A 21,833-nucleotide genomic window follows, 5' to 3' on the forward strand; every position below is an offset into this window, starting at 1 on the left:
CTGTTCCTTGTCATCCTATCATTTTCACTCCTAAAACCTGGGCTGGCAGAGCAGTCACTGTTTGGAATGTTACAGGCTTCATGGCAGAGAGAAAAGAGAGCTCTGGAAGGTTCTTAGCATCTGCAACTTCTTGGCCACAACCAGCTGTATTGGCCTATCCAACCCATGTGGGGGAAGATGGGCATGGGGCCAGGAAATGCAGTAGAAGTGAGGACTGGGCATGTAGTGGAATTCTGTCATAGCCCCCAAAGCAGGGAGACCTGGAATGTCGGTTAAAAACACTGAGGAATATTGTAGTGGGGAAGAGGAGAGGAACCTACCACTTCCAGAGAAGGAGCTGTTTAGTTTGTATCTATTAGAAGAATGATGCGAAGTTCTTCTGGCTATTATGTAAGTGAAGGATTTGGAAACTGTAGACCAAGCTGTCTGAACTTTGTAAAATATCTTCAACCCTCTCTGTATTTGCTTCTTTTGTTACCTTCAGTTTATCTCTAATGTTTAGAGAAAAAAAAAAAAGGCTGAGGTGGAGAGGAGGGGAAAATTCAATGGGCTGGTATGCCTGGAGTGAGAAGGGGTAGCCAGGGAGATTGAATCCTTTGTCAGACCAGTCCTGCGGGAAAAGGAACCTCCAGGGACTGAGTGAGTGGTAGCAGGCAGCATTGTAGAATAAAGAAGTAGGCTAGTTTAAAGGCCTGGTCCTGGCTGAGTAGCTCAGTTGGTTAGAGCATCATCTTGATATGCCAAGGTTGTGGGTTCAATCCCTGGTCAGGGCACACACAAGAAGCAACCAATGAATGCATAAATAAGTGGAACAACCAGTTGATGTCTCTCACTCTGTCTCTCCTTTCCTTTCTCTCTAAACATCAATAAATTAAAATTTAAAAACTGGAGCTCCAGTGGCACAATCAGTTAGTGGGAGGTACTTATAAAATTGGAAAACAAATAAAGGCCTTTGGGAGATAAGGAAAGGGGTGGGAGATGTCCTATCCAAACTGAAAAAAAAATGCCCTGGGGTTTAGCAAATGAAAAACACCACACAAGAAAAGCATCTAGCACCGTGTACAGTATATAGTAGGCACTCTGTAAATGTCAGTATGGATTTTCCCCTCTACTCTTAGTAATTAAGAAAATATTTAAACATTTAAAAAATCAATTAATTATTTTTGTAGCGGAGGTGAAACGTGTTGGGGATACCCTCCTGGGTATGGCCACGCAATGTGTCCAGGTAAAAAATGTAGTGAAGACCTCACCCCAGACTCTTTCCAACCTTTGCCTGAAGATAAATGCAAAGCTTGGAGGAATTAACAACGTGCTTGTACCTCATCAAAGGTAAGATTCTGAACTCTGTTTTTCCCACTTTTTTATTAAGCTCTAACTTACGTAATTTACAGTAAAGCACACAAACCTCAAGTATGCATCTTGATTACTTTTTCTTTATTTTTCAATTTTCTTTCTTTTTTAAAAAGAGTTTTGTTTATTTTTTAGACAGAGGGGAAGGGAGGGAGAAAGAGAGGGAGAAAACATCCATGTGCGAGAGAAGCATTGATCAATTGCCTCTTGCAAACCCCCAGCAGAGCACCTGGCCCACAACCCAGGCGTATGCCCTGACTGGTAATCAAACCAGCGACCTTTCAACCTTTCGGTTTGCAGGCCAGCGCTCAACCCACTGCGCCACACCAGCCAGGGCCAACTTTTCTTTCCATATATATATATATATATATATATATATATATATATATATATATATATATAAATTTTTTCTTTTTAAAAAAAGGTTTTATTATTTTTAGAGAGAGGGAAAGGGAAGGAGAAAGAGAGGGAGAGAAACATCAATGTGTGATTACCTCTCACACACCCCCTACTGGGGATCTGGCCCACAACCTAGGCATGTGCCCTGACTGGGAATCAAATTGGTGACCCTTTGGTCCACAGGCCATCACTTAATCCACTGAGCTGCGCCAGCCAGGGCTTAGAACATTATTGACTCTATTCCCTATGCTGTACTTTACATCCCCATGACTATTCTGTAACTACCAATTTGTACTTAATTCCTTTACCTTTTTCACCTATGCCCCCAACCCCTCTCCCATCTGGTAACTGTCAAAATATTCTGTGGATATAGATACAGAGAATATTTTCTGCTTCTCTCTGCTTGTTCATTTATTTTGTTTTTTAGATTCAATTGTCAATAGATATGTATTGCCATTTTAATGTTCATATTTTTTTTATTTTTTTCTTCTTCTTAAAGAAGACCTTTAACATTTCATGTAATACTAGTTTGGTGGTGAGGAACTTCTTTTAGCTTTTCCTTGTCTGGGAAGCTCTTTGTGCATCCTTGGATTCTAAATTAAGCTTTGCTGGGCAGAGTAATCTTGGTTGTAGGTCCTTGCTTTTCACCACTTTGAATATTACTTGCTAATCCTTTCTGGCCTACAAAGTTTCTGTTGAGGAATCAGCTGACTATTTTATGGGAGCTCCCTTATAGGTAACTAATTGCTTTTCTCTTGCTGCTTTTAAGATTCTCTACTTACCTTTAACTTTTGGCATTTTAATTATGGTATGTCTTGGTGTCCTCTTTGGATCCATCTTGTCTGGGACTCTGCCTTTCCTGGACTTGGATGTCTGTTTCCTTCACCAGGTTAGGGAAGTTTTCTGGCATTATTTTTTCAGATAGGATCTCAATTTCTTACTCCCTCTCTTCTTCCAGCATCCCCACGATGCAAATATTGGTACGCTTGAAGTAGTCCCAGGGGCTTCTTACATTATCCTCAATTTTTGGATTATTTTTTCTTTTTGCTGTTCTGATTGGGTATTTTTTGCTTTCTTATCTTCCAAATTGCTGATTTGATTTTTGTCTTCATATACTCTACTGTTAATTTCCTGTAAATTAACCTTCATTTCTGTTAGCCTCATTTCTAACTGGTTATTTTTTATGGTTTCCATGTCCTTTTTTATGCTGTTGAAGTTCTCATAAGTTCCCTTAGCATCCTTATAACCAGTGCTCTAAACTCTGCATCTGTTAGATTACTGGTCTCCATTTTGTTTAGTTCTTTTTCTGGAATTGTGTTCTGTTCTTTCATATTACTTTGCCTCCTTATTTTGGCAGCCTCCCTGTATTTGTTTCAAGGTAGAGTTTCTACATCTCCTGGGCTTGGTAGAGTGGCCTAATGTAGTAGGTGTCCTGTGGAGTCCATTGGTACTGCCTCCCTATTCACCCAAGCGAGCCCTCTAGGTGTACCCCCCCACCATGTGGGCTGTGTATACTCTCCTGTTGTTGAGCTTTGATTGTTGATGAAGCATCGATGGGAGGGATTTAGCCCCAGGCACATCACCTACAGGGACTGGTTTCGGCCACCACGGAGAATTAGCTGTGCAGGGGCCCACCCCATGGAACAGGACTCACTTCAGCAGGGCTCTGGTGCCCACTGAATCCGCCTCCCGAGTGTGTCCCTTGTGGAGGAGGTTTTTGGGTGCTTTGACGTAGTCTGAAGCTGTCCACTGGGCATGCTGGCTCTGGGACCTCCAAGAAAGTGCAGTCCAAGGTCAGCCACCACCTGTGTCCTGTCTAGGACCACCTGGCATGAACTACAAAGTGATCAAAGTTGGGTGGGGTGAGATCTCAGGGAATCACCAAGGTGGGGCAAACAGTATGAGCCAGGTTGATGGAGATTCAGTTATGGCCCTGGGCTGCCAGCTCTGTGGGGGAAGGACTCAGGAAAGGAACAATGGTCTCTGCCAGTACTTCTATCTGGGAGAAAGGTGCCCCTCCAGGTCTCACTCTGATGCCAGACAATTCAATTCCTCCCCATATGTCCCTGGTTCCTTTTGAGCTGCTTCCCCAGTGGTGGAGGTTGGAGGAATAAGTCCGAGTAAATTCATGTTTGGGCCCTTTAAGAGAAACTGCGTGGGACTCCAGAAACCCTTAGCCTTACTCAGCAACAACCCTGCTGGTTCTTATAGCCAGAAATTATGGGGACTTCTCTTCCTGGCACTGGAATCCTGGACTTGGGGGTCTGGTACTCCCCAGGGGTGGACCTCCACAGCCGAGATATCCCTCCTGGTTGTCATCCACCACATGTGGATGTAGGACCACCTCTTTCCTCATCTCTGTCCTCCTACCAGCCTTGATGTGGCTTTTTCTTATATCCTTAGTTGTAGAACTTCCATTCAACTGGATTATAGGTGGTTCTTAATGATGGTTGTTGTCTAGTTTAGTTGTAATTTTGATGTGGTTGTGGGAGGGTATGAGTACCACGTTTACCTACCCCACCATCTTGACCAGAAGAAGCCTTGATTGCTTTTTCTTATTTACATGCACACTCCTGTAAGCACCATCCAGGTTAAGATATAGAACATTTCCAGAACTTTATCAAACTTTCTTATGGCTCCTCCCAGTAGGTAACCCCATTATCACTTAAAATCAATTTAAAAAAGAGAAATACAATATAGCCTCTGCCCTCATGAAGGTACCTATTCTTTAGTGCCTATTACATCTTTAGAACCTTTACATGAGATTTTCTAATTTGGGATGCCTCCTAGATTATTCTTTAAGAATCCTACTTTTAAGAATTTACCAGAGAAGCATGCATGGTATTTTTCCCTTGATTCCCTGGATAGAAAAATCAGGGCCAAATAAATAAATTCATTCTTTCAACCAATATTTATTGAGTATCAACTGTGAGCTAGGCAGTGTTCTAGGCTCAAGGGACACAGCAGTGCCCTGTGGAGCTTACATTCGTGTGTGTATGTGTGTGCACAATAAATAAAATAAATAAAGTGTGTAGGGTAAGTGATAAGTACTGTAAGTAACAATAAATAGAGAAGGAGATAGACTTGATTCTCTTTCCTAGGTCTCACATCCTAAAAATAATTGGGGGCTTGATCCCAGTTCCATATACATTCTGCAGTTCTGTATCCATTGTAAGAAATCTTAGGATCTTGCCCTGGTTGCTGTGGTTTAGTTGGTTGGAGTGTCGTCCCACAAACTGAAAGTCACCGGTTCGATTCCTGGTCAGGGCACATACCTAGACTGTGGGTTCCTTCCCTGGTTGGGGCACATACGAGAGGCAACCGATCTGCTTCTCTCTCACATCAGTGTTTCTCTCCTTTCCTTCCCCGCTCTCTAAAGCCAGTAAGTATATCCTCAAGTGAGGATTAAAGAAGGAAGAAGAAAAGAAAAAATCCCAGGATCCCAAGAAAGCCTGTTCAGAGAAAATTTTCCCTTTACACATAGAGATTTCATTAAATTTGAGTTGGGTCCTCGTTTTTAATTCTTCCCTTCCTACCGTTTACAGAAGAGCCATGTTGATTTCTGCAGTCAATTCAGACTCGCCGTACTGGGTGGCACATAAACACAGTGGGCCTTAGAGCCCTCTCCCACTGGGCACAAGTCTTTATTCTCTCCTATAAGATTATGTCTGTGATTGTATCCAGTAAGCTTGCCAAACCCAAACATTTTCATCTGTGTATCTGAGTGGCAATGTCATTTTCAATCTGAGCAGGCCATCGGTGTTCCAGCAGCCCGTCATCTTCCTAGGAGCAGATGTCACGCACCCCCCTGCAGGGGACGGGAAGAAGCCTTCCATTGCTGCTGTTGTTGGCAGCATGGACGGCCACCCCAGCCGGTACTGTGCAACTGTTCGGGTGCAGACTTCCCGCCAGGAGATCTCCCAGGAACTCCTGTATAGTCAGGAAGTAATCCAGGACCTTACTAACATGGTTCGGGAGCTGCTGATCCAGTTCTACAAATCCACACGCTTCAAACCCACACGGATCATCTATTACCGTGGAGGGGTGTCCGAGGGACAGATGAAACAGGTACTCTTGTTGTCCCATAGTTGCCTTTCGGGGCTTCTGGCTGTCTGACCGAGCCTCCTTCCATCGGCCACTCCGGGTAAATTAGATCTGAGAGACACAAGGTGAGTTCTCAATTAAATGTCATTCCATTTGTAACTCCTAGGTAGCTTGGCCAGAACTAATAGCAATTCGAAAGGCATGTATTAGCTTGGAGGAAGATTACCGGCCAGGAATAACCTACATTGTGGTGCAGAAAAGACATCACACACGACTCTTCTGTGCAGATAAAACAGAAAGGGTAAGGAAATATAGGATAAGCTTCATTATTTAATACAAGTAAGTGTGGTTTTTGAGTGGGCATATATATAATTTTTTTCCTAAAAGCAGAAGTGCCTAATGATAATTCAGTAACTAAACCAATTACAATTAATCTTAGGTGACTAATTCTGAAGGATACAGGTTTCAAGACTGAAGAGTTGTCTTATTTCTAAAGTTTTTAGGAGGGAGGTCAGAAAAACATGCCAGGTCCACTAGGGTGATATAGGCAAACTTCATAGGGCTCGGTTGTCTGTTTGGACTTTATTGCCACTTGCTACTTTTTGCTGCCAGTCCCTTAGGCACGGGTCTAAGGTACAAAGAAGAATTTATCTCCTAAATGATTTTTATATCCGTGCAGAGGATTCTCAGGGTACAGACTTGGAACACTTATGATGTCACACTTACTAATAACCATGGGCAGGTGGCTTAACTTCTCTAAGCCATAATGTTCTCAACTGTAAAATGTATTAAGAACAAGACCGGCCCTGGCTGGTATAGCTCAGTGGGTTGAGCACAGGCCTGTGACCCAAAGCATCACCGGTTTGATTCCCAGTCAGGGCACATGCCTGGGTTGCAGGCCATATTCCTAGTATGGGGTGTGCTAGAGGCAACCACACATTGATGTTTCACTGCCTCTCTTTCTCCCTCCCTTCCCTATCTCTCTAAAATAAATAAATAAAATCTTAAAAAAAAAAAAGAACAATACCTATGTCACAGGGTTGTTGTAAGGATTAGATGAATATATGAATGTTAATCTGCGGTAAAGTTCCCAGCACTTGATAAGAGGCATTTTGTGTAATGTGTCTATTTATAATCTTACATTTATGTGTAAACCAGGTGAGCACGCGGTAGTGGATGACTTTGCTTTTATGATATTTTTATGGCATTACTTCATGTTTTCCAGGCCCTCCCTGATCCACCCCCAGGGAGACCAGTTCTCTCTGTTGTCTAACCATGTGATCTTGTGGGTCACTCCCACTATTTTCTAATGTGCCCTTAGTTTTTGCCTCTACTCCAAGTCTGAGCTGTCTCTGTTTGTTAAATCATTTCAGAATAGAGAACTCAGGGTTTTCTCCTTGGGGCTCCAGGTCCACCAGTCAGCTCAGATTCAATGTGCTGCCCTATAAACGGCCCGAACCCTGACTCAGTAGTACTTCTTAGACTCCGCTGCAAACACATTCTCTGAGCTCTTGCACAAGCTTTGGGCACAAAACATCCTGCCACCCCTTCCTTAAGTGCACTACCACCTTTCCATTCCTCTGTCAGCTTGCTCTTCACGTAGCTTTTGGGCCTGGGTTATCTTTTTGAAACCTCAGGCTACCTCATAGTTTTGCTCTTTCCTGTGCCGTGTCACTCCTAACCTTTCAAGACTGACAGTCCCAGTCCTTGGTCTGATGTGTGAGGGGGTGCCTTGGTCTGGCACCCCCTCACACATCAACAGCTTCAGTTCTCTGAACATGCCTCCTGCTGATCTCCAGCTCTGAACCAGTCCATTTGCCCATTTCCTTTGGTTTACTCTGAGGCTGATAGAGATTGCTGAAGAAAAAAAGGTACTTGTGCCCTGGCTGGTGTGGCTCAGCGGATTGAGCCCCAACCTACAAACCAAAGCGTCACCAGTTTGATTTCCAGTCAGGGCACATGCCTGGGTTGTGGACCAGGTCCCCAGTGGGGGGCATGTGAGAAGCAACCACACATTGATGTTTCTCTCCCTCTCTTTCTCCCTCCCACCCCCTCTGTCTAAAAATAAATAAATAAAATCTTTAAAGAAAAAAGTCACTTAATAATTACCTGCATTACAAATTCATAATAACAAATCTCAGCCAGGTCTTTGAGATTGCAGTCTTTTTATTTATTTTATTCCCTACTGCATCTGTTCCAAATCTTTGTATTTTCCTCAGCCCTCCAGCCCTATCTGTGATGCCTTCCCTGCCAACAATTTACATTGCCAACAGTAGAACAACCTTCCATTTCCCTCAGAAAAGAATCTAGACAGGCATGAATTTTCTTGGCATCCTTTCCTCTACTTTCAAATTTAGTTAAATCTGATGTTTCTTATCTTCTTCCTCACACCTCAGAGGCTAATTTCTCCACCTAAGCTTTTTTCCCCTACTTGTGCCTTTGTCCCTCCTGCTTTCTGCCTTCTCCGGCACCTCACTGCATTAACCACCCTTTATTTTCCAAAATTTCCATCTTTCCCATTAGTCGGCCTCCATCTCCTCGCCCTGTTGAGTTTCTTAACTCTTCCGTAGTCACCCAAATAAGCTTCTCTTCCCTCTGCTTCTCTGTCTGTCTACCTGCCACCTTATCTTTCCTTCCTTTCCTGACCAGACTTTAGGACGAAAATGACTTGACTCTCTCTGTGCCTCCTCACGTCCTACTGTGTGTAGTTCTCTGTAGCCTGACTTTGACTGCAGTGACCCCAGTAAGGTGGCTCTCTTAACGACCACCCCATTTGGAATCCAGCGACACCTTTTCAAAGCTTCTCGCTGCCCTCTTTGCCGCACTGACTATGTTTGCCTTCTTTGGCCTCAGCAGTGTGACCACCCAGGTTCACCACCCACCTCCATCATCAAGCTTTCTTCGACTCTTCCTCCTCCTCTGTGGTGTTTCTTGCCATTTCCCCCTTCTTTTTCTTCTCAACTTCAACTCCCTTCCACCTCACCTGCTTCTCTGGATTCACTTACTGGCTCATAAGTTTCCTAAATCTCTATTTCCAGCTCCAAACTTTCCTGTGCAGCTCCCAACTTGCACTTCCAAATATCTACCAGACAACTTTCCTTATTTGCTCTGTAGGCATTGTGTCAGTCAAGAGAGGCTAGGCCGTGCACAAAAGTCAGAGTGGCTTACAAAGATTTATTTCTTGCTCACATTACACATTCACTGTGACTGTCTGCAGCAGCTGTGACCCTGCTGTCCTCCCTTTAGAACCTAAGCTGACAGAGAAACATCTATCTGGAGCATTGCCAGTCATTGTCGCAGAGGGGAAAAAAGATACAGGACAAGCCATGTGCTGGCTCTTAAAGCTTCTGCCCAGAAGTAACACATTTCAGGCCACATTTTATCTGCCAACGCAAGTGACATGGCCACTCCTGAGTTAATTGGGTGGGGAAGTATAATCCTCCTCTAGGGAGGGGCACAGGATATTTGGCATGCGTGATACAATCTGCCATAGGCGTTTCAAGCAAAACACGTCTAAACCTTTTACTCGCTGTGTTATCCTCATCCAAAACCTGTTCCTCCCCCATCTTCTTTTTCTTCTGTTACTTGGCATTACTGTATATTAAGTGAGCCAAGCTAGACATTTCAGAATTGTCTTTAAATTCTTCTCCTCCTTTCCTGTTCCCCCAAATTCAGTTGGTCAAAGAGTCTTCTGTTCTGCCCTGAATCTCTGGTCTCAATGCTTCCTCCTGTGTGCTGCTCCCTGTACCTTAGGCAGAAGTCCTCTGTTTTGTGGGAGACTCCTAGGGGTCTCCCTGTCTCCATTCCTCCGCAAATGCGCCCTCTGCCTGCTCTCAAGGCTAGGTTTTTACGGTACAGATCATACCCTGCCACTCCACTGGTCAAAACTCTGCACATGTCCCCACTGCCTACTGAATGCTCTCCTGTGCTGTTCAGTGTTGTCCCCAGTAGTCAGAACATAACACTTTCATTTCATCTTTCACCATGCCCTCGCCAACCTTCTGTTCCCCATGTAATTTGTGCATTTTTATCCCTGGAATGACCACGTCCATCCCAGCCCCCTTATGTTTTCCATTTAAAAAAAAAATTAAAGTATAATACAGATACAGTAAAATTTGCCCTTTTGAGTGTACTGTTGTGCAAGTTTTGACAAATGCATGTAGTTGTAGAGCCATCACCTCAGTAAAGACATAGAGCAGTCGCACCCTCAGATCCTCGTGCGCCCTTCCGTACTCAGTCCTTCCCCTTACCTACAGCCCCTGGCGATCGCTGGTATGGATTCTCTCCCTGGAGTTCTGTTTTTTCCAGAATGTCATAGAAATGGATTTCCACAGCTTTTGAGTCTGGCTTCTTTTACTTAGCATAATGCACTTGAGATTCATCCAAGTTTTCGTATGTATCAGTAGTTTGTTCCTTTCTATTGCTGAGTATTGTTTCATGGTATGGATGAACCACACTTTATTTATCCATTCCTATCTTGAGGGGATATTTGGAGAGTTTCCTGTTTTTATCCCATCCTCCCCCTTTCAACCGCTGCATTTAAGGTGTATGACTCCATGATTTCCTCCCTCCAGGTTTTCCCAGTGCCTTCCATAATGCCCTGATCACATTTCTTTGCAGTTCATTGTATATAGTTTCCATGAAAGATAGGAAGGCGTGTTCATTAGTTCTCTCTGTGGCTCTGTCTCTCTTCCCCAACATCTGCGCAGCCCTGCATGTGGGTGCTCAAGTGATAATTCTTGACTGGAACATGCCTGGATCATCTTTCTCCCAGGGCATCCTCTCTTCAGGTTCTCATTTATAGATTCCAAGAGATTTTAAAAAGAAGAGATTCTGTGGTCCAATAAGTTTGGGAAATGCTACATACTCCATCTCCCTCTTAAAAATTATACCTTATTAAATAAAGGTTCTGAGAAGCTATATAATGGAAAAGCCTTTTAAAATTTGGGTTAACTCAGTATTTCACAAATTTGTTTGACCATAAAACACCCAAATACATCCTGCAGGACTAATATTCCTAAAGAACACATTTTGGGAAAGAGTGCTAGAACTATTTTTAACTCAATTACATCTCCTCTTGTTCTGCTAGGAACCCAAGTTCACACCTGAATTTGATGGAGTGAGACTTTTCTATACTCATGGATGTTCTTGTATGCATTGGTATATCATAGATATAGGGCATAGATGCATTGGTGTATGGTCCTCAGCTAAAAGTAACAACAGGTAGAATGGAGCCAGATAAACTCCCATCAAATTTATGCCTAGATGCTAAATAAAATTCCTCATACGGAACCCTGCTGTGCAGCAGAAAAGGATGAAAATTGACCAAATAGCAAGATTTAATTTCTTCCTTGTAAATGCATTTCTGAAGGTCTCCTTCTACTTTTTTAAAAGTTTGATTTTAGAGTTTTGGCCATAGAAGAACTTCAGAACTTTTTAAGTGTGAGAGATCATTGCCTAATTTTGTAGCTGATGAGATTGTGGCCCAAAGCTATTATTACGCTTTGTTCAATGCACACAGTTGCAAGACGAGACGGAGAGCTGCAACTCTGGTTTCCCGATTCACATTGCAGTGCACTCCACCTGAGAACACGTATGCCGGTGTCTTTTTTCTCTTGACTCCCTGAAAATATTCTTTGCTGGACCAGTTCAGAGATTTCTTAATCTTCACTGCATGCTGTAGGTTTTTTTAAAATTCCAAGTAAGGGTTAAAAGTGATTTTTCTAAGGAAGTTTCCCCATCTTAAATGTCTTTTTTCTTTCTGTGAACAGATCAATGTTTCACCTGTAAATAGAGGACAAAAATTTAGCCGAAAGGCACTGGTAGAATAATTCTTTGCCTGGATTTCCCTAGAGAAACCGTGTAGTATTGTTTAAGAAAGTACTTAAGGATGAAATGGTTAGGCTAAGGGAAAGTTATAGAAAGTTCAACATCTTGAATTGAACTGGTTTACTGGAGCAGCTTACTAACTTGTTACCAATTAACGTAAAAGAGAAATGGCCTGAGCTCACCTGACACATTGGTGACTAATTACACTTTTTTTTTGGTAGGTCGGTAAAAGTGGCAATGTACCAGCAGGCACCACCGTGGATAGCACCATCACACATCCGTCTGAGTTTGACTTTTACCTCTGTAGTCATGCAGGAATTCAGGTAATTTGGAAGCTGGTCCAGATCTTTGACTTGATCGGGAGATGCTTGCAAATTCAGCAACTAACTTGAATGGACTTGTTATTATACACTGGGATGTGCATAACTTAGTTAATGCTTGTGTCCTAGAACTGTTATCTTTTGGTCTCGGTATCTGTTGGTAAGTGTGCCAGGCAAGGATACTTCTGAGCGTAAGGAGTAGATTTCAGTCCTTCTCTCTGGTAGTCAGCCCATGTCAGAAGTACATTAATCATAAAACTCTCTCTCCAGGGAACCAGTCGTCCTTCACATTACCAGGTCTTGTGGGATGACAACTGCTTCACCGCAGATGAGCTCCAGCTACTGACTTACCAGCTATGTCACACCTATGTGCGGTGTACACGCTCAGTCTCTATTCCAGCCCCTGCATATTATGCCCGGCTTGTGGCATTCAGAGCAAGGTATCACCTGGTGGATAAAGATCATGACAGGCAAGTTTCTCAGGCACAGGAAAATCTCTGTGTGAAGCAGGATGTTAAAAAAAAAATGAGCTGCTATAGTAAACTTTTTGAAAGAGTTACTCTTCCTTTTACAGTTTCAGTTGTAAGCAGTGACTAAAATTGCATGTGCCTTTGAGAGTTTATAAGGTGATTTTTGGTCCAAGAAGTGCTTGGGCCTGTTTATACTTACTTGTATGGTGTGTCTAAAGCCTGCCCAAGGAAAGCAGTCTGATTTGCAGTTGCCTGTGGTTTTCCCATAGAGCCAAGTGCATTGTAGTTTAGCTCTGGTCGTGAGCAGCCTCAGAAGGTGGCTAGCACAGTACCTTGACCCCAATCAACAGAGTCACTCACAGGTCTGTGGATTCCAGTGCATACAAGTGAAAGTCTTGACCTGTTCACTTGGCTTTCAGCGCAGTCTGGAAGAATGCACTAGAGTGAACCTGGGTGTGTGTGTGGGAGAGGAGGTGTGCCCTACCATTCTCACCCCCAAATAGGGATCTCAAGAGAGTCAGACTGAGCTACTATTAAATAACTAAACAAGCTCTCTGCAGTCATTTTCTTTTCCAAATGACCATCTGTGAAGTACAGCAGTTTCTGGGCTCTTCCCCAAGTCTCAATTCAGCTGCTAAATACTGTTAAATAGTAGACATTCCACTGCAAATCTATTTCTGTAAGGGTTGGAAACACACTATTATGGAAAATGCCCAGCTGTGACTTTGTACCTTCCTTTCTGTAATATACATTCATTCATTCAACACATTTGTTAGATACTGACTTTGTGCCCAGCACGGCCCTAAGTACTAAAATTACTAAGATGAAGAAGACATGTTTCCTGGGATGTTTCAGTATGGGAGGTGGCACAGGAAGAATAGAACTGACAATTAACTCAAAGCAGGATAGGTGAGCGTGCAAAGGGACATCAGGGGAAAGGCTGTTTGAGATTTCATAGCTGGCTGAGAAGGATTTGGCTCTGAAAGGAGGAGAAAGGGATCTTCCAGGCAGAGGGAACAATGGACACAAAGAAGAGAAGGCAAGTGACGTGTTTGGACAATAGCAAGTTTTCTTTGGCTGGAACATATGAAAGGGGACCAGCAGGCATAAAGTTAGAAAAGTATGTTAGAGCAAGATTGTCTTTGTTAAATGTAAAAAGCTATTCCTGGGATAAAATAGATAGTACTTAAGAGTTAATTGGGTGTGAGTGGGCGAGAGAAGTCAGAAGAGGGATGGTGACTTACAATTTACCAAGCCCAGATTTCTGGCCAAGATGGAGGTGTAAGCAGATACACTGTGCCTCTTCGCACAACCAAAGAAGGACACCAACAATTTAACAACAAAAAACAACCAGAACTGGCAGAAAATCGAACTGTATGGAAGTCTGACAACCAAGGAGTTAAAGAAGCAGCATCCATCCAGACTGACAGGAGGGGCGGAGACAGCAGCAAGGTGGTGGTGGAGGACCCAGGGAACAGGTGGATTGTGGAGCAGGCGGTCAAGGCAGCAGCTGGCAGACCAGCAAGGCTGCGGCTGGTGGAGCTGGCGGTCCCACATTCACGTGCAGATAAACTGGGAGGAACACCTGGGGAGCGAGACACACCTCGCAACCTGGGGCCCCAGCGCGGGGAAATAAAGCCTCAAAACACCGATTAAAAACACCTGTGGGTGTTGAGGTGGCAGTGGGAGAAACTCCCAGCCTCACAGGAGAGTTCGTTGGAGACACCCAGAGGTTCCTAGAACATATACAAGCCCACTCACACAGGAATCAGCACCAGAAGGGCCCAGTTTGCTTAGGGGAAGTGGCAGAAGTGACTAAAAACCTGCAGAGAGCGGAGCAGGCACCATTGTTCCTTCTCCACCCCTTCCCCACTTATAGCATCACAACCCAGCCCTGTGTGTTACCCCGCCCTGGTGAACAATGCCTAAGGCTCCGCCCCTTATATGTAGCAGGTGCGCCAAGAAAAAAAGAAATGGCCCGGATGAAAGAACACATGAAGACTTCCGGCCAAGATGGAGACATAGGTAGACATACTGTGCCTCCTCGCACAACCAAGATAGGGGTAATGACAATTTAGAAGCAGAATAACAACCAGAACTGACAGAAAATTGTATGGAAGTCGGACAACCAAGGAGTTAAAATAGACCAGTTCATCCAGACCAGTAGGAGGGGCGGAGTTGGGCAGCCAGGCGCAGGTCCCAGTGCGGAGAGCGTTGGGACCAGAGCTGTAAGGCTTTCGGGGGGCGCAAGACCACAGCGGGTGAACACTGAGCGCACAAGCGGCAGCTGGCAGACCCCAGCTGAGGGATGGCAAACGGCAGACCCAGCAAGGCAGCAATTGTGAAGCAAGACACTGCGTGCAACCCAGGATCCCAGCTCTGGGAAATAGAGCCTTGCAACACTGATTGAAAACCCTGTGGGGGGCTGAAGCGCAGGGAGAGACTCCCAGGCTCACAGGAGAGGTCCTTGGAAAGTCCCACAGGGTGCACAAACCCACCCACGTGGGAATTGGCACCAGAGGGGCCCAGTTTGCTCAGGGGAAGTGGTGGAAGGGACCGAGGTCTGATGGAGAGCTGAGCAAGTGCCATTGTTCCCTCTCGGACCTGGCCCCCACATACAGCATCACAACCCAGCGACTGAGGTGCCCCACCCTGGTGAACACCAAAGGTTCTGCCCCTCATACAGGAACAGACCAAAGGAAAAAAAAAAAAAAAAAGATGGCTCAAACGGAATTGAAAGCCCCAGAGTCAGTACTTTTAAGTGACTGAGAGATAGCCAACCTATCAGATGCACAGTTCAAAGCACTGGTGATCAGGATGCTCACAGAATTGGTTTCATTTGGTTGCAAATTAGATGAAAAAATGAAGGCTACACTAAGTGAAATAAAGGAAAATGTACAGGGAATCAATAGTGATGGGAAGGAAACCAGGCCTCTAATCAATGGGGTGGATCAGAAGGAAGAAAAATATTCAGCCAGAAAAGAATGAAGAAATAAGAATTCAAAAAAATGAGGAGAGTCTTGGGGACCTCCAGGACATCTTTAAATGTTCCAACATCTGAATTATAGGGGTGCCAGAAGGAGAAGAGGAAGAGCAAGAAATTGAAAATTTATTTGAACAAATAATGAAGGAGAACTTCCCCAGTCTGGCAAGGGAAATAGACTTCCAGGAAGTCCAGGAAGCTCAGAAAGTCCCAATGAAGTTGTACCCAAGGAAGAACACTCCAAGGCACATAATTACATTAGCCAAGATTAAAAATAAGGAGAAAATCTTAAAACAGCAAGAGAAAAGAAGACAGTTACCTACAAAGGAGTGCCCATCAGACTGTCAGCTGATTTCTCAAAAGAGACCTTACAGGCAAGAAGGGGCTGCAAAGAAGTATTCCAAGTCATGAAAGGCAAGGACTTAACATCCAAGATTACTCTATCCAGCAAAGCTATCATTTAGAATGGAAGGGCAGATAAAGTGCTTCCCAGATCAGGTCAAGTTAAGGGAGTTCATCATCACCAAGCCCTTATTTTATGAATGTTAAAGGGACTTATCTAAGAAAAAGAAGATAAAAAATATAAACAGCAAAATGACAGCAAACTCACAGTTATTAACAACCACACCTAAAACAAAACCAAAAGCAAACTAAGCAAACAACTAGAACAGGAACAGACCCACAGAAATGGAGATCACATGAGGGTTAGCAATAGGGGAGTGGGATGGGGGCAGCGGGGTAAAGGTACAGAGAGTAAGTATCATAAATGCTAGGTAGAAAATAGATAGGGGGTGGTTAAGAATAGTATGGGAAATCTAGAAGCCAAAGAACGTGTATGTGTGACCCATGGACATGAACTAAAAGGGGGAAATGTGGGTGGGAGGGAGTGTGCAGGGTGGAGGGGAATAAAGGGGGGGAAATGGGACAACTGTAATAGCATAATCAATAAAATATATATTTTTAAAAAACTTTACCAAACCCTTTATGGCACTTGGTACCCTTAAGAAGTTGGTTCAGAAGTCTTTATTGTTACCCTAAAAGACCAAAGTTCACAGGAGTGGTTACTTGTCCAAGGTCACATAGCTAGTCAGGGGAAGACAAGAAGGAACTGGTGGCAGAATAGCATTTGCTGAGTATCTACTATGTTGCAGCCCCATGCTAGGCACCTAAATCCATTCATTCATTCCACAAATGTTTATTGAGACTGCACTACGTGCCAGACAGTAGAGATGGTGAGTAAGACAAAGTTCCTGCTTTCTTGGAGTTTATGTCCCAGAGAAGAAATAAATAATTACCCAATTAATAATTTAATTTTAATTGCGTTTCTTTCAAGTGGAGAAAAGTAGAGTGTTCTGTGGAAGTATGTTCCAGGTGGCTCTGGCCTGAACTTTGGAGTCAGGGAAGATTTCATTGAGGGAAATGACATTTGTCTAAAGCCTAAAGGCCAGTAGGCATTAACCAGACATAATGGCCAGTAGAAGTCCTTATGGAGGCACTGTTAAGGATTTGGGTCTTTGCAGATATTATTTGAGTATTACAACAAATAAGTGGTATTGCATTTTTCAGTTCAACAAACGGATGTGTAGAGAGACATTACGAATATTTAAGAAACCACAGCTGGAGCCTAAGGTCTTGAATCCAGTACTAGTCATGCTATTTGAAACATGTGAAATTTGACATGGTCTTTTGTTACATCTGTTTTTTTTTTATTTTTTTATTTTGCTTTATTCTCTTTACAGTGCAGAAGGCAGTCATGTGTCAGGACAGAGCAATGGCCGAGATCCTCAGGCCTTGGCTAAAGCGGTGCAGATCCACCATGATACCCAGCACACAATGTATTTTGCCTGAGAGTCTCAGAAGAACTCCACCAATGTGGCACCCCATGCAACCTCAAAATGTTTCAAATGCCTACCGCCTCTAGAGAGAGCCAAGTTGACTTCAGTTTATCTTCTACCAGCAGCTCGGAATAGTTGCACTGAATTAACACTTTGCAGCGCTGTCTGATGCATCAACAAAATTGAGCCATTTTTTAAAAATAGTAAATATTCATAGATTGTCTTTTCTGATGCACTGGACTGAATTTTTACCTCAACATGCAAAGGCTAAACAGCCTGAACTTTCTAAAGGACTTTACAAGAAAGGTTTCTATGGAATATTTTGCTAGCTGTGGTGTTCACTGCATCCCTCTAGTCTTATAAGAGAAGATTGTTCCTTTTTTCTGTATTCATCGAGTGGGATGTATGCATCAGTGGAAGAGAAAAACCAAACAATCTACTTCAGTTTAGTGTAACTACTTAATTATGTGGGTCCATAGACTTTTTAATGGAGATTTCTGACTTTGCCACTGTATATGCCTTTAACGAGCATTAATTTTTTGAAAGTTTTACAGAGTTTTATTAGTTTTACTACTTTATCTTATGATCCCTACAGTCTTGTGCTGATGCAAGTACAGGCTGCCAGGCAATTGCACTATATTTGGCTCCAGATTCAAACAGGCAGTTCTCTTATTTGGTCGACTCTTGTGAATGTGTAACACAAACAGATGTAATGCATGTCGCAGTGACAGATAACCCTGCCGTGGTAAAAAGTACTCATGTTTCCCCCCTCTTTGAAAACAATTAGCTCTTAGTATTTTTCAGAGTTTTCAAAAGTGCCCATTTTATGCTGCTGTGTGGTTTATCAGATCTAAGGGATTTTTAAACTTTTCTCATAGAAAGTTAACTTTGGCAATAAACATTTTTTAAGGTCCCTTCACTCCGTTTCCCCCGCCCCCGACAATGAGTTTTCTAGATGAAATTTTGGTATGATTTTATCAGCTATTTCTTATAAATCATAATCTGGCAATTCCTGAAATCAGTCAGAAAAGACATATATTTCCATGCCTTTTTAAAGAATTGTTTTTTATCTGTTTTATAGTCACTGTTGGTGTCCTGTCACTTTGTTTTAAAATAAGCTAGAACCAGGATGCTTCCTTACTGGATAGGCGTTGCCAGTCCTTAAGGTACATTGAGTGATGCTGCAACTTGCAAAAATGTACCAGCATTTAAAACCTTTTCCTGGGAATCAAGGTTACTTACACAACTACTTACTCGCAGTGCAGATGCTGTGCTTCTCTTTCAACCTGAAATGTACTTGGTGAGGTTTTCTTCCTTTTAGTAAAGTAGAACTTCATAGAAAGGTTGATTTTTTTTTTTTCTGAATAGATTCTGGATTCCATTCACAGGGAGCCAGGATTCATTTCTTGTCTGTCTGGAGGTGATATAAAGCAAGCATTAGTTACAATGTAGGGAAAAAACTATTTTGTATTTAGTATAGATAATACTTTGTGAATGGACAACAGTTACATAGAGTCTTGCTGGTTCCAGCCAGTGTTGCCCAGCCCAGATTTCACTGACTTGTAGTTCTTGCGCTCCTGGAACCTCAGGAGTAAGAGCTGGAAAAGGTGGGTAAGAGACCCAGAGCCACACTCCACATGGATGAGGAAGGTGCTGGAGAAGACATAGACACAATGTGGTGAACCTAATTTGCCGCCTCTGTCTGGAATCACAGGATCTGATGGCGAAGAGTGTTTGCTTGAAATCATTAGCCGGTCCAAATCTTTTAAACTAGCCTTCTCAAAATCCCAGCAATATCAAGCCCTGTTTTTCTTCAGTCTTTTAAACAAGCTTGTAAATACATTGAAGTTTACATTTCTATATGCTGTGGATCAGCGGTGCCACCAGTGTTTGCTGGGACTGGTCTCTGAGAGTTTTGGTATGATGCATATCAAGTTCTGTAGCTCCTTAAGATGGGTGCAGACATCCTTATTCTCTGCATACAGTGAGATGAAAGAAAGCAAGCTCTGTAATTGAGGCACAACATAGTGAAGAGATGGCAGATGTTAATTTCTTAAGATTTTCCTTTTTTTCAAATACCTCACTTGGATACTACAAATCAGGACATGGTGAGGGGCTGGCTACTGCTTTTATTCACACCTGTTCAGGGAGAGCACAGAAAATACCCTTCAGCATGGCCACCCTGGACCCATGAGGAGGAAAAACAAGCTTTTTTAGGAGGAGGACTCACTGGAGTCCAGGATGTGAAGAACTCTTGGTGGCTGGCTAGCTGGCCGGCCGGCCGGCCAGCCAGTGGGCACCACACCTGCACTTGAGTGCCTCGGGCTTGCTTGTTCATAACGCACAGAAGAAACGTCACTTCTCACCATCTCCTGGCATGAATGGAGCAGGGAGCAAGGCAGAGTGCCTGGAAGCCCTGATTCACTTGCCTGCAGTTGGGCTGTATGCTCAACCTTGAACTCTACAGTTTGTATGACCTCAGTCATTCCTAGTACACTGGGGCAAATGACTGTGGTGGTGGAGGAAAAGCCGGGAGGCCTATTTTTATAGGAAAACAGTACCTTTAAGGGTGCAACACTGTTGTTTTGGAGGAAAGGAAAGAAATATGGAAGAACTAGGATTATTGGGGGGAAAAAACTTGCCGAGGGGTGAATCTTTAAAAAGTAATCACTGCAGAATCAGAGTTGCAGCAGTATTATTGCAAGCAAGTCTGAATGCGTAGTTTTAATTGGGCCTGACAATTTGAATTTGTAACCCTCTGGACTGACTGAATTGTTATGCATGTGTCAATCAATGGGAGGTGTGCATTCACTAGAAGTAGGTTTAGGATGCTTGGTTTTTTTAAATGCAGCCTGTTTAGGCACTGTCATGTAGTGTGAAAGATTTAAATGTAGCAATGCTAAAGAGTAACTATGTAGGGACAAGGTGCGGGGACATTAAGAGAGCGGTGAAGATCCAAATGTTGAACCGGTTATGTTTTCCTGTTAGCTGTTGAACCCTGAGCAATTTATAAACAGAACCAGCTGGCTTAACACGGCTAGTTGAGGCAGGCAGAACATATTCATTCTTACTGTAAATTCTATTTGCTGCTTCCAAAGGTGATGATTTACACGCAGACATATTCTATACGGTCTGTATTTTAGAACCTGGTGCCCAGCCTATGTCAGAGCTTAGCTACCTGGCTCAACTACCTACCCTTCTGGTGGGAATCGGTAACCCGCTGTTGAACGAGGCTCACCCTCTCCACCCTGCCCTAGCGACCCTTTGTTGGATGTGCTGTAAGATTTTCTTGCTCAATAGCAAGGAGGTAACTCTGCTTTCATTTTAAGAGAGTGGAGGCTGAGGGCATTGTATCAATACGGCTTCAACTCCAAGGATTTTTCCTTGTAAAATTAAAGGGAAGATCTTGTTATTGATTAATCATTTTCTTATCCCTTGCTATTGACATATTCATGCTCTTTCTATGTCTAGTGACTGAAAATGTTTGCATTTGTTCATTTGACTAATGGTGTAATTTTTGTTTCTATATTGTTAGACCTGTAATGTTTTAAAATGTATTTTATTGAATTCGGACTGGATGTATATCTCTAGCAATACGAGGTACTTTCTAAACTAAGGGAGGGTGGTATCCCCATGTTGAGATAAGATGATGGTTGTTTAAATTTTGCGATCTTTTTTTTGGCCTGCAGGGATATTTTGTGTTCATGTCTCCAAAAAAGAATAAATTGGCATTCACGTGCCAAAAGTTGTTTTTCTTGTCAATTGTCTAATAAATATGGAGTATACTGTTATGTCTATACACATGGTTGCTTTTTAAAAACAATGTCCTCAATTTAAGAAATTTGAGAAAGAATAACATGGGGAAACTTTGTGTTTTTAACTCCTGGGTCTCCTTATTTTTAGAAATTGTATTTGGGAATTTTAGGAGAGCTTCCCGCAACATTTCATCTATGAAAACTTTTACAAGATTCATCAGGGTTCTGGGTACAGCCCTTAATGAGAAGATCTATTAAAGTGTTGTTTCGAGAAAAATCTGCAGTCTCCAGAGGGCAGTATGGCCACACACTTTATGAGGCTGACTTTAGACAAGGAGCTGCCCAAATTCACCCACCCTGGGGCTATCCAATCTCATGTCTTAAAAGAAATAATGATCACTAGCAAAGCCCTTTTGTTAAGTTATGCCAGGGATAACACAGAGATTTGCATACTATGGCCTTTATCATCTGGGAATTTATAGTTTACCAAAGGGACAAATCCTGTGTACACTAGCTTAACTACAAGTAATTGTTTTTTCTGTCAGCACAGAATCCCCCTTTTCATATTTATCCAGTATCAAACATCATGAACCCATGTCAAGTTCAGCCTAGGTGCTAGGAACACAGACGAATAAAAACAACTCTTCAAAGAATTCATTCTACTATGGCACGGGTTGGGGAGGAATCAGTGACACCAACATTTTCTGAGCACCTAGTATGCACCAGTCACTTTATATTGACATCTTTCACCCTCAGCGACAGTCTTTTGAGGTTGATAGTGATATACCCATTGTAAAGATGAATCCGCTTCAAAGGGGTTAAGTAACACACAGTTACAGAGTGGCAAA

At 43.0% G+C, this 21,833-nt stretch overlaps 1 protein-coding gene across 1 annotated transcript in view; it reads left to right on the forward strand.

Moving 5' to 3' along the window:
- Positions 1-20,981, forward strand: part of AGO4 (argonaute RISC component 4) — a 37,648-nt gene extending 16,667 nt beyond the window's left edge. Inside the window, exons 13-18 of the mRNA XM_028511683.2 lie at positions 1,170-1,329; positions 5,502-5,817; positions 5,960-6,094; positions 11,844-11,945; positions 12,213-12,412; positions 17,135-20,981. Coding sequence (XP_028367484.1) covers positions 1,170-1,329; positions 5,502-5,817; positions 5,960-6,094; positions 11,844-11,945; positions 12,213-12,412; positions 17,135-17,243 — 1,022 coding nt within the window. The 3' untranslated portion in view covers positions 17,244-20,981. The remainder of the gene's footprint in view (positions 1-1,169; positions 1,330-5,501; positions 5,818-5,959; positions 6,095-11,843; positions 11,946-12,212; positions 12,413-17,134) is intronic.
- Positions 20,982-21,833: the final 852 nt, after the last annotated feature.

Source organism: Phyllostomus discolor, chromosome 5 (assembly GCF_004126475.2).
Source record: "Phyllostomus discolor isolate MPI-MPIP mPhyDis1 chromosome 5, mPhyDis1.pri.v3, whole genome shotgun sequence".
Taxonomy (NCBI): Eukaryota; Metazoa; Chordata; class Mammalia; order Chiroptera; family Phyllostomidae; genus Phyllostomus; species Phyllostomus discolor.